Raw genomic sequence first — 13,588 nt, forward strand, 5'->3', positions numbered from 1 at the left:
CTACCAGGAAATTTTAGAGCACTTCATGCTTCCTTCTGTTGACAAGCTTTATGGAGATGCTGATTTCATTTTCCAGCAGGACTTGGCACCTGCCCACACTGCCAAAGGTACCAAAAGCTGGTTCAATGACCATAGTGTTACTGTGCTTGATTGGCCAGCAAACAAGAGGAAGATGAGAGACACCAGACCCAACAATGCAGAAGAGCTGAAGGCCACTATCAGAGCAACCTGGGCTCTCATAACACCTGAACAGTGCCACAGACTGATCGACTCCATGCCACGCCGCATTGCTGCAGTAATTCAGGCAAAAGGAGCCCCAACTAAGTATTGAGTGCTGTACATGCTCATACTTTTCATTTTCATACTTTTCAGTTGGCCAAGATTTCTAAAAATCCTTTCTTTGTATTGGTCTTAAGTAATATTCTAATATTTTGAGATACTGATTTTTGACTTTCATGAGCTGTAAGCTCTAATCATCAAAATTAAAAGAAATAAACATTTGAAATATATCAGTCTGTGTGTAATGAATGAATATAATATACAAGTTTCACTTTTTGAAAATAATTAGTGAAATAAATCAACTTTTTGATGATATTCTAATTATATGACCAGCACCTGTATGTATATATATATATAAACTATAGTAAATGTTACAGTATACACACACACACGTATATATAGTAGAAACATAATGTTTCTTCCTTAATTTTATTTTATTCTCAATTTCCATACATCCTGCTACATTTTGGAAGTGATCATGCATAGAAATCATTGGTGAAGGGAAAAATGACCTAACTGGCCAAATTCTGTCTGAAATACGTAATATTAATTTTTGTATTTGAACTGAACTGTGATACTTTCTCTGATATTTAATCAATATCACACTCTTACTGTTGTACTGTATATACTGTAGTGTAAGCACAATTTTGATAATTGCAAGTGGCCAAATTAACACCATGCTGATATTAAGTCTGCAAGTGTAAGACTGCAAGTGTCACATTGCGTAAATACTAAAAGAGAAAACAATATCAAGGTTATAGAATTCTCACTCTCTTCTCCTCCTGGCTATATTCTGAAAATCATTTTGGGCTGGATTTTGACTGCGTTTAGCCAAACAATCATACAACTGGAAACACTTATGTTGAGGAGGCCTGACGTATGATCTCATTAATCATATTTATAGGGCTAGTGGAAAACCGAGGGAGACAGGAAGATGAGATTTTAATCAATCCAGCGTGCCACTTATAATACGGATACAGAGGGTGTGCACTTTCATAATCTCCTATTCAAATTTAAACGCAAAACTACTCATGGATACCAATGAGCCGTTCATGCATATTGCCAACTGAAGGGCTGAATGAATTATTCACAGCATCAGACATAGCAAACACAGAGCAATGATGGACATGGTAACCATGGTAGCAGACAACAAACACACATAAACACACCCACACACATCTAGTACATAATTAATCCGGTGATGAACACATGATAAAGACAAACTCATGCCAGCCCCCTTCAGGCTCATGCAATGCCCTTTCAAACTCACACATAAACAAACAGTTTGTGTGCATGCTGTAAGATCACTTCAGAGCTGCTGTCTCTTTTTTTTTTTTTGGTTCAGCAGAGTTTGTCATTTCCCTTTTTTACATCAACAATTTTGCCTTTCATTTAAAAGCAAACATGCACACATGCACAAACATCCTGTACTGACCACCTTTGTTGCTGCTTCATCTCATCACTTAACACTCACCAGACTAACACACTGACACGCATAAAACATAAATATTTTCTGGCACACATTCAACTGAAAGCATCTCTGAGCAGACATGGCATCTTTGTATGTTTGCTGTGCAAATCAGTTTCAGAGTCACTGTACAACAAAACAATGGCAAAACTGCCCACACAGAAGAAATGCTGTAATGGATTGCAAGCCCAGTAAATTTGAGTAGAACTTTCAAAAACTTTCAGTTTTGTGGATGTTCCTAAAGGGACATACCTTTATTTAAAGGGGTGGTTTACTGTTTTATTTTTTTCTAGGCTTGATTGTGTTTATGGGGTGCAGTCTAACATGTGTTCATGCTTCGTTTTTTTAAAAACGCATTATTTTTCCTATAATTTACCTTTATTCCACACCACTCTGTCCCTTCTGTCACAAATGCCTCGATTATTTCCTGTTTTTATGAAGCCCCTCCCTCAGAAATATATGATGGGCTCTGATTGGTTAGCTGGCTCAGTGTGTTGTGATTCACTAAACCGCCGAGCGTGCGTCTAAATGTCCCACCCCTCAGCTCAGCGGCATGTGCTCCGGTTGTATTGTAAACAATGGCGTCGTCTATATTGCTTATCAATTTGAGCCCGATTGAGACGCAGAGGATATTAGTGAAGAGGATCACGCAGAACCTGTGCAAGCACGGCTCTTAATGGTATGTTTGTTTGTTTGTTTGTCGTCTCATACTTTTAGATACGCTGTTATTATGCTACTGCTCATGTTAGCTTTTAATATACGGTTTTATTCTGATTAAAGCTTTAATACAGTACGGCAACCACACACGCGTCCATGTATAACGCTTCTCATTGCTATGTGAAAATGTATAATTGGAACAGTTTGTTGGAGCTGATCTGACGATCTGAATGAGAGAGAGAGAGAGAGAGATGCAGAGCAGGGCAACGCGAGGAACAGTATTAAGAACGGCTGTTTTAGAACATTAATTAAGAAACTTGTGAATCCATTAGAATCGTTCGAAGACAGAATCGCGATTCATATATGAATAGATTTTTACGTGCACCCCTAGTTTTCTCTTCGTCTTCTCTAAAGCAGCACAGCATGGCCTCGCCCCCTTCCTTACATGCTCCCGAGGGCGGGGTTTATCTGGGTCCATGACGTATCAGACCCGGGAAGTAGTTCGTTGTAGTCCCTTACCAGCCATTTTTGTAGGCATTAAACTTATATCTCTGTTTGCATTGAACTTTCAGCGCTGCAACTTTGCAGATATTGTTTATGCTCAAACAGCAACATTACTAACTAACGATAAAAAAGTGAAATTGCAATCAACCACCCCTTTAATAATTGCCAGTAAACTATTTTGTCCACTTGTTAATTAAAGGAATAGTTGACCAAAAATGAATTTACTTACTCTATTATTTACTTACCCCATGTCATTCCAAAACTGCACAATACATAAAAAGATTTATAAAAATGTTTCAGCAGGTTTTGTTTGAACAATGAAAGTCAGTGGGGTACGAAAGACCAATGTATTGTATGAAGAAAAAAACTCTCTGAGACCATTTTGAGACCTACAGAAGAAACAAAGTTATACAGGTTTGGAACAACACGAGAGTGAGTAAATGATGAAAGAACTTTCATTTTTGGTAAACTATCCCTTTAAAGGAATAGTTCACCCCAAAATTTAAATTTTGTCATAATTTACTCACCCTCATGTCTTTCCAATCCTGTAAGTTTCTTTCTTATGTAGAACACAAAAGAAGATATTTTGAAGAATTCTGAAGAACCAAACAGCTGTTGGTTCTCGTTGACTTCCATAGTAATGGAAATACTATGGAAGTCAATGGGGACCATCAAAATATCTTCTTTTATGTTCAACATACGAAACTCATACTGGTTTGGAACGACATGAGGGTGAGTAAATGACAAAATTTAAATTTTTTGGCTGAACTATCCCTTTAAGGTAAACTGTTAAGCTGCTGGATTCCTGATCAGGCCTTTGCGCAGTTTTGAACAGCTTCAATCCCAGAGACACCCTGATTAATTCCTTCCTCTGAATAATGTAAACAGTGTAATTTATCAAATCAGTGTGGCATATCATACCTGCAAGCAGAATTTCTCTAAAGCAAGAGAACATTATTTATTTTCTTCTTCTACTTGACCCAGCATGCATGGATTAATTAATGCTTTTTTTTAATAATGGTACTGTGTACAAAGATTCCCTGCATTCACGGCTTCATTGAGACAATTTCACCACATCCACATTCTGTCCCAAAGTGAAACGTCTATTTGGAACTTGGGAATGAACACATGGGCTCCTGGTAATTTCATTGGCCCTGTCTGGAACAGAGCAAAGCAGAAATACTCTTTTGCAAGAGTTGCAAAAGTGATACATTCCATTGAACAGCACTGAACATGTTTATGGCAAAACATGCTTTCTCTGACAATAAAGAAGAACATTGTTAATAATATTTCCCAGGTATGTTCTAATGCAATATTCATATTACATTTCAGAGTAAATACAAATATTTGACTTTAGTGTTATGTATGACTTTGTTGAAGCTGATTGGGTTCTGATTTTAATATTAGGCAAATAGCTGCCTGCAGGTGTCACCAACATGGCACTGACGTGAACTTGCTCAACAAACTATGCAATTCATTGCATCACACTGAGAAGATTTAAGACAGTTGGAATTAGGCCTAGTACTAGTGTACATTTTGCTTGGGGTGAAATACAAGATGAGAACTCCCATACAGAGATGCTTTCGGTGGTTACCAGGATAGAAGTCATAAAACTAATTTAAAAAAAAGTATCACACACAGTTGTTATACCTACCGTTTCCATCGTCATAATAGTCAATGCTGTCTGAATTTGGGAATAATCAACACTGAAGTTAACTGAACAATCATTGGACCAGCTACAACACAAAGAAACTAGAGAGAGGTAGATTGAAACAAAGACAAGGACACATATGTGTAATGTAATCACTTAAGCTTAGTTTGGGCTGCAAACACATAACAATGCAACGGGGTCAAACTTTGTAACAGATCAAAATTTTCTGTGACAGACAGTTTTGTAAGAGTTGCCTAGAGGTAATGAAGTACACTCTCAGAAAAACTGAAACAAAAGCTGTCACTGGGGTGATACCCTTTCAAAAAGTACACACCATTTTTACCCCAATGGGTGCACATTTGTGTATACTTAGTGTGTATATCAGTGCCTAAATCAGGGGTGGGGAACGTTGATCCTGGAGGGCCGGTGTCCCTGCAGAGTTTAGCTCCAACCCTAATCAAACCAACCCAATCTCATGAAAGTGCGTAATACGTAGTACGCCAAATAAAAATGAAAACTCGTGGTACTGATACGCAAAAATGGACTTTGGCGTGTAAATGCTACGCAATGGGTAGGATTAGGGTTGTGGGGTAGATGTGTATCTTATGCACGCAAAAACTGCATATCAAATGCACGCCAACAAATTTAGTATAATATCCACACGACAACTGCGTATTATATGCACGCCAAACACGTTCGTAACGTATATACGCCAAAGTCCATTTTTGCATATCAATACCACGAGTTTTAGTTTTTATTTGACTGAGACTGGGGTCAATCAAACACACCTGAACCACACCGGTCTTCAGCATGCTTTTTCCAGTGTTTTTCAGGGTTGGAGCTAAACTTTGCAGGAGAGTGGCCCTCCAGGATCAATGTTCCCCACCCCTGACCTAAATGATACATATTAGCACCTTGAAAGTAACTGTGTGTAAATTAAAATGTAAATAATTACATTTATGAAAATGCTTTCGTATTCGGTTTATCTAAAAAAGGAGGGGGGATATGCTATAGCACCATTTTGCTACCTATTTGCTGCATCTTAGGCTCAGAATGCATTCTGAAATTCTCACTGCATTTTGCTACAATTATCATGCAGTATTATGATGAACATCCAATCCCAAGTGTCCTACCTGTAAGTGTAGGCTAAATGAATTTAGGAAAAACAGCATTTAAATGATAATTGTGCAACAGTTTTTTGCTTGGACACGCTAAACATATCTAATCAATTTGGGTAATACATTTTCACTTTCATTTTGTAACTTATAAAGCTTTAAAATATGTTTTTAATTTGCATATTAAAACTAGTGTAGGAAATGGCAAATATAAATTATATAATTGAATTTTCATTTTGCACTAAACATTGTATGGGAAAATGTCAATTTAATTACAGAAAAAATTACCAAGCCATTTTACATATCGCATTGTCATTTTGCATATTACATTACGTAATATTACATTTCAAAATGAATTATGTTACCCATATGCTTCCATAGCGTGGAGAGCGAGACAGCCGCCAAACTAGATTGGTTTTGTTAAATTCAGGGAACATGCAAAACTAAGGTGTCTACGTGAGCTGGAAAGATTACTAGACATACATAGGAGCCATTTGTCTTACCTGTACGTATTCCGCTCTGGTTTCAAAAGCACAACAGCCTCAAGTCCACCGAAAGGTCACGCTCGCGCTGTGCAGAGGGCGCGAGCTACGGTCCGCTTCGCTTCAGTGAGGCTTCAGAGCATCACATATCATTCCTGTAGACAGGTGTAGAGAGCACAGCCCACCTGTTGCGCGAACACATCACTGACTCAATAGAAGAAAGACAGACAGAAACGAATTAATTTGTTAAGAATCAGCTCAAATATTCTATGAGCACGACTAGCATGACTGGTGGGTGGGAGCCGTTGTGGAATTCCTGTCCCGCAGATGAGCGGTTAAAACAATGGGAAAGAGCCGAGGGTCACACACACCCCTCAAAATAATTGTTTTCTCACATGCTTTCCCATTTTCGGTCCAGCCCCTGTGGCGCCCCAGAATATCCCAAGGACTCGGATGTTCCGTTAAAATGTAGAAGTGTCCGATCTACTGCACTGATTACTATAGCATATACACATCAAGCTAAAAATAAGACGCAAAACTATCAAAATAGTCGTTTGGGGTTTAAGTGGTGAGAAATCGTCTGGCGCCCCCTGCTGTCTGTGAATGAATCATGCAGAACAGCGTTTCAATGATACACACCACCCTGCGCTGCAGTGATATGGCCTGAATGTTTGCTTTGAGAATACACACACAAAGGTTTGTGGCTTGCTTCTTGGCTTGTAGTTTCTGTATGCATGGATCAGAACAGGATACATTGTTCAAACCCTTCCTCAGCTGATCATTATTTATTCAAACAACAAATTTTGGGGAACATAAAATCTTCCATCTTTATTTGACCCTCTAACTCTAGCACTCTCTAATTATATTCTTTAAAAAAAATAAAAAAATAATTATAATAATAATTAAAAAAATAAAAATAAACCCTAACACTTTTTGTATTATATCGGTTTTCTTTTTATTTATTTTACAATTAACAAAAGCATAAAATGCCTCTAACACTAGCCTTTTCTATTCTATCTGTTTTCTTTTTATTATATAATTTAAAAAAATAAATAAATAAACTTGCTACGTGTACTGCATTAAGCTAACTGAGACTTGTTATAGCACTTTCATATCATTGCTCTTTTGTTGATTTTGATTGCTTTCATTGTCCTAATTTGTAAGGCCCTTTGGATAAAAGTGTCTGCTAAATTACTAAATGTAAATGCAAACATATTAACACATAAAATATTAATTTATAAAAATTACTTTTTTTTTTTTTTTGATCAAACATACAGCAGTGCCTGCCTGTATCATGGCATCCATGTACTGCTCCTTTCTTACCCCTGAAATCGGCATGATACAAATAACAACCTATTAAAAACTAAAGGAAACACTGTAAAATTTTTACCTTAGGGTTTGCGTGACCAGCCTCACAACTGTCAAGCCTCTTTTACGAGACAAAACACAGACATCCTCAGCATACGTTTATTTACAACATTTCTCACCTCTTTCCCTTTTGCTCCCACCTCTTCCTTATGATATTCATGGGGTCTTTTACTTCCATCTTCACTCAGCAGCAGAACTGTCATTTACCCTGACTACAATAAGGCATCTGTTAACAACTGATTGTCTTCATCATTGGAAATGCATAAATATTCTTCTTCTTTTTTTTTTAAATAATACGTAGGGGAGAGTGAGATAAGATTAACAGTAACTTGTGCAACAGTGCACTGATTTTAAATGACCAGATATCATTCAGTGATTAAAAGGAGCAGATTTGTTCCTTGCATGTCAGAGTAAGGTAAAAAAAACGTGAAGATAATAAAATAAAATATCTAGATAAATATATAAACAAATACATGGTGTGTCTAAAGATTAAATTAACTACTTAAAAATGCACCTTTTTTTTCCAAAATGAGAGACAGATTCGTCGGAGATGGTGGTTCAAATTTCAGTATTATTCTCTGTATAAGATATTTTTTCATATACTTAACAACTAAAGAATACAGAAGAAAAAAAGTTGTTGGTGACTTGGTCAGGGAAATTTACAACTAAATATGCAAAGTACCATTACACTGGCTTCATTGAGAATTTTAGGGCAAATGGACCTTATTTCTTGGAAAAAAACAAAAACAAAAACAAAGGGTGCCCTTACCAAGTGAAATCCCTCTTTTTTTTCTTTTTTATGAAATGATGCATGATTTTTTTAGGTTCCACAAACATTATGAAAAAATCTAACCATTACACAGCCAGGAAACAGCAAGGAGGAAGTAACACTTCATTGTCATTTTTGGTTGGAACGGTGAACAGATACATGTGGATACTTGTTCTAAACAAAGGAAATTGGGTTGAATTGTTTTTGTTTTTTTTCATGTTTCTTGATGGTTAATGGTTGATGTAAACTCTTCCTTTCGAATTTCAGTGTAGCAGTATATAATTGGGTATATTAGTTTTCTCCCAACCTAAAGCACCTTAATTAAACATGGCAAATCTTACCTCACTCTCCTCTAATTAATAAATGAGCCGTTCATGTGTTTGTTTTCTGCTACAAAAGCACTACAGAAGTGTGAGGAAGCTGATTAACTAAGGTGTAGTCTGTAATGAGTCTATAAAGGCAAACAATATATGTAATCTAATGGTCACAATCAAGAGCGTCACATTATATGACAGAGGAAATGAAAAATTGTAGAAATTAAAAACTGCGAATTGCAAATTTGTTTTACATAAAACAAGCTGATAAACTGTGTGCTAAGTATACAAAGAACAGGTTTACCTGAACACCTGTATCCTTAGTTTACGTCACAATTCTGTCCAAATGAGAATAGATTTATATCAAAAGTCTTACTTAAATGAAACAAAACACATCTTCAAATGACTATATGATCTACTGACTGATAAAATGTCTCTAAATTAAACCATTCCAGATTGTAAAGAATTATCATTATCATGTTATGCTGTTTCTATTTAAATCTGGTTGTGGACGTACAGCTACCTCACAAATGTTAAATGTAAACCTCACAGTGTACATGTATTAACCCATCACTGAGAAGAAACCCAGGTTATTTGTACATCAAGTATTATATATAAACCAAGGGAAAGAAAAAACAGTCTGTCTCACAACTGTTGTAATACACCATATTCTTGTTTATAAATGAGGGTGAATGGTCACCAACCCATCAGTGTTCAGAGCTCATTTGAGGTAAACATGAAGAGAGGTGTCTGCACATTGTCACCCGGGGCTGTGAGTATGAACAGTTAGCAGCCTCTCATTCAGTATTTACATGTATTATGACAGTCGGCTATTTCCGCCGTATGAAGCTCAGGTCCTCCAGCCAGAAGAGGACATATTGTCACCTCTAGCCAAATGGAGAGGATGTGCCAGTGGGCTACGATGTTATGATGAGCTACAAAAACTCTTTTCTGTTACTAGGATTTTCTTCAAGTCAAACACAACCGTGGAAGTAGCTGCTGTTTGAGTACTGGTCATCATCGAAATATTCCCAATGGCATCAGGGGTTATCATGCATCATCCTACAGTGGACATCTGGAGAAAACGGATAAATATACATCTTATGACCTCAGATGTACAATTTAAGGGTAACGGCAGTTTTAAGGACTGTTTCCAAAAAGGTAAGTGACCGTTTATTAATACACTTGGTATATTAATCATGTTGTCAACTATTGCTATTTCATGGCCACTGTTATTTAAAATTGAATTATAGTAAGACTTTCTGGAGATTTTCAGGTCAAACACAGGGACTCAGGTCATAGCCTGTTACTCAGAATTTTCTAATAAAAGTGTGCTGTATTTGCATCGGGAATGCCATACCCAGCAAATTAGTCTATAATATGACTATAAAAATATGATTAGAGAATCCAAAAAGAAATTGATAAATTGTATTTTTGTGTTAAGGGTACACATTCGCTATTTAGAAACCTGTATATTTATTTGGCTACACAAATAGACCAGCATGAAACCACTTTAATCTGCGGAGTCTTAATTTGAAAAAATACATTTGTGCCATTTCAACTTATGAGAAAGCAAACAATCTCTGCATAGTATCAATGAACATGACAAACAGCTATTTTGCAAATGTTTTAGAAAACATTGTTTGCCTCCAAACAACACTGTTAATATGTATATGTATGTATGTATGTATATATAAAAATATAAAAGCTTTATAAAAAAGTCAACACACTGTCATTCAAAAGTTTGAGATCTGTCAGATTTTTGATGTTTTTTTAAAAGACATTTCTTATGCTCATCAAAGCTGCAATTATTTTATCAAAAATACAGGGGAAAAAAATGTAATATTGTGAAATATATTTGCGATTTAAATGAACTGTTTTGTATTTTAATATACTTTAAAATATAATGTATTCCTGGGATGCAAAGCTGAATTTTCATCAGCGTTTACTCCAGTCTTCACATGATCCTTCAGAAATCATTCTTATATGCTGATTTATTATCAGTGTTGGAAACAGTTGTGCTGCTTAATATTTATTTATTTATTAAACCTGTGATACGTTTTTCAGGATTCTTTGATGAACAAAAATAAATAAATAACAGGATTCACTTAAAATAGAAATCTTTTGTAACAGTATACACTGCTGTTCAAAAGTTTTTGGTCAGTAAATTTCTTTTTCTTTTTTTAAATGATTTTTCCCCAGCAATTTTCCCAATTTTAAAAACATGTCTGGTGTTTTGTTAGAGTCAAAACATTTGTTATGTGAGAAAATAATGCAAATGAAAGCCTTTACATTAGTTTTTTTTTTTTAATAAAGTGGTTTGGGGGCAAACAAGGAAAGGTCAGATTTTAGTGTGAAAGAGAGGCAAGGTCTGTCTAAACTTTTTAAAATAAGACTAACAAAAATTTCAATGGCCCTAAACATTCCTAAAATATTTGCCAAAGGAATACAAAAAAGAAAGGAATACAAAATATAAAGATCAAGGCATAAGCGAATAAGAAGTGAATGAGGCTCACTGGTAAACAGTAAAACTAGTTATTAAAAGAAGAGGTCTGAGTATACAATTAAAATTATAGTGCTTCAAACAGTCATCACCTCAAAAGGCCTGAGAAAGTAACCTCATTTACCAAAGACACTGTAAAAAAAAAAAAAAAAAAAAAACTTACCTTTCTGTCTTTCTTATCAGAACATGGAGCCACAGAGCACTGGTGTTCATAATCAGTAATGCAAGAGACAATTTCTGGTTTTCCCCCTGAAGAATGCATTTGGCCCTTCAAGGATCTGATGTTGTGTCTCCCCTGGGAACATGAACCACACTTGCATCTCACAAGCAACTAACCTTACCATGACTCCTCTCGGGGGTCATCAGGTATGGGAAGTGGTTCTGATCGTGCTCGTGACTGGACCCCTGTCTCTCGTTACCATCCTGGGCAACTCCTTGGTGGTCATCTCCATCCGAGTCAACAGTCAGTTACAGACCATCAGTAACTACTATCTTCTGAGTCTGGCGGTGGCAGACTTGATCTTGGGTACAGTGTCAATGAATCTGTATACAGCATACATAATCATGGGCCGTTGGACATTGGGACATCTAGCTTGCGATCTATGGTTGACACTTGACTATGTAGCGAGCAACGCCTCAGTAATGAACCTGCTGGTCATAAGCTTCGACAGATACTTCTCAGTCACACGACCACTGACTTATCGAACAAAGCGAACTCCGAAGACAGCAGCAGCATCGATCGCTCTCGCATGGGTGGTGTCGTTTGTGCTATGGGGCCCCGCTATCTTGTTTTGGCCTCATGCGGTTGGACGACCATCTGGAGCTGAAGCCCAGGCCTGTTCTATCCCGTTCTTGAAGGTTCCTCCGCTTACATACGGTACTGCAATCGCTGCGTTCTACCTACCAGTCACTATCATGATCATTCTGTACTGGCGAATTTATTGGGAAATTGAGAACAGAGCAAAAGGACTTGCTGGTTTTGTTGACGCTGTGAAAAACACTAGAGATGTTCTGAACGGGTTGGACAAACAATCAGCGCACCAAACGAGTACCAAGAGCAACTTAAGTCGCTCAAAGGAAACAAATTCCAGAAAAGGACAAGGTAAAACCAAAGACAAGTCAGTTGGGTGTTTCAATTCAACGAAAAACAAAACTGCAGCCATTTTGCAGAAGTCAGCTCATGAGAGTTACAAGGAGGCTTACAGCAATGGTAGCTGGAACATTGAAGACGAGGACGATAGCACCTTGTCCTCTTCGACAGATGAGGAACATGAGCAGAACAACAAGGCGAGAGCACCTTCATCCAATCCAACTGCAATTGAGTTGAAGGATCTGCAAAGTAGATCAGAGGACACCAAAGATGTGCAAGAGTTCAACTCGTCAGCTGGGCGTCCCACCAGGCACCAGTCCCACTTAAAACCACCCCAAAAGTCAGACCACAGCATTTGCCATCAGCTCAGAGCTAAACATCGCATCAATATGATCATAAGAGAGAAAAAAGCAGCCCGGACACTAAGTGCCATCTTGTTGGCGTTCATCCTCACGTGGACGCCATACAACATCATGGTTTTGGCTTCCATTTCATACTGTGTGCCAGAAAAGCTCTGGCAGCTGGGATACTGGCTGTGTTATGTAAACAGCACGGTCAACCCCATGTGCTACGCCCTCTGCAATGAGTCCTTCCGGGTCACATTCAAGGAACTGCTACTTTGTCGACGTGGAGATAAACGAAAGTGGGACACAAACAGCTGGAATCGCCATGCCTCTGTGAGGCAGAAGAAGTCTTGCAGTAACGTGTAATCTTTCACTCTTATCATTTGTCATTCTACAGCATGGGTGCTTTTAATTGCTCAATTATCCAGATACAGCGCTTCAATTGGCAGACACTTTTTTCTAGGGAATAATATAGGCTTTGTGTTAACTCTGAATATGACTTCTGATTCAGATTTTACTTCCTATATTTGTATGACTAAATTTGTGCGTGCCTCTGCTTTTAGAAATTACACTGTCACTGCAAAACTGCTCGATTCTGAATCTTGTCAGACACTAATGGGAAGTTACTTAGCCTTGTGGTTTGGCTACATCAAAAGTTGGAATAGTACTTTAAGATCCAACAAAAATGAAAATCAATTGCATGTTATTTTAAATTGCCTTATGTATAGACAATTAATAAAGAAAACATTTAGCAGCCAAATGACAACAACAATATTGAAATATTCTTCTGATGCTATTATGAATGCGCTTATTAAATAGTATTTTCAAAATAAATATCAATTTATTAAATATCAATATCTATTTTATAAATAGCAGAAACACGTTTTGAGTAGTGGTTCTCAAAAGAGACACATGGGCCTTAAGCTTTAAAACCAAAAATCAAGATATTTCCTAATTCACCCCAAACATTTGGAATTCTAATCAAATTATAATTATTTTAGTGGCATATTTTAATCTGTGGACACTCCTAATTTCAGTAAATTA

At 37.0% G+C, this 13,588-nt stretch overlaps 2 protein-coding genes across 5 annotated transcripts in view; one reads left to right on the forward strand and one right to left on the reverse strand.

The window, feature by feature from the left end:
• The window catches only part of myo1ca (myosin Ic, paralog a), a 28,281-nt gene extending 21,574 nt beyond the window's left edge, over window positions 1–6,707 (reverse strand). The window contains exons 1-2 of one of the 4 annotated variants that reach the window (XM_058776157.1): window positions 6,552–6,707; window positions 6,178–6,360 (exon numbers count right to left, since the gene is read on the reverse strand). The gene's annotated coding sequence lies outside the window, so the exon portion shown is untranslated. Of the gene's footprint in view, window positions 1–6,177; window positions 6,489–6,551 lie in introns of those variants that run through there. The other 3 variants (XM_058776159.1, XM_058776158.1, XM_058776156.1) reach the window with 3 other exon arrangements.
• A 4,706-nt stretch (window positions 6,708–11,413) lies between these two features.
• On the forward strand, window positions 11,414–12,910 carry chrm1b (cholinergic receptor, muscarinic 1b). Its single transcript, XM_058776987.1, has one exon. The coding sequence runs from the start codon at window positions 11,414–11,416 to the stop codon at window positions 12,908–12,910; it is 1,497 nt and encodes a 498-aa protein (XP_058632970.1).
• Window positions 12,911–13,588: the final 678 nt, after the last annotated feature.

The sequence above is a fragment of the Onychostoma macrolepis genome, chromosome 05 (assembly GCF_012432095.1).
Source record: "Onychostoma macrolepis isolate SWU-2019 chromosome 05, ASM1243209v1, whole genome shotgun sequence".
Taxonomy (NCBI): Eukaryota; Metazoa; Chordata; class Actinopteri; order Cypriniformes; family Cyprinidae; genus Onychostoma; species Onychostoma macrolepis.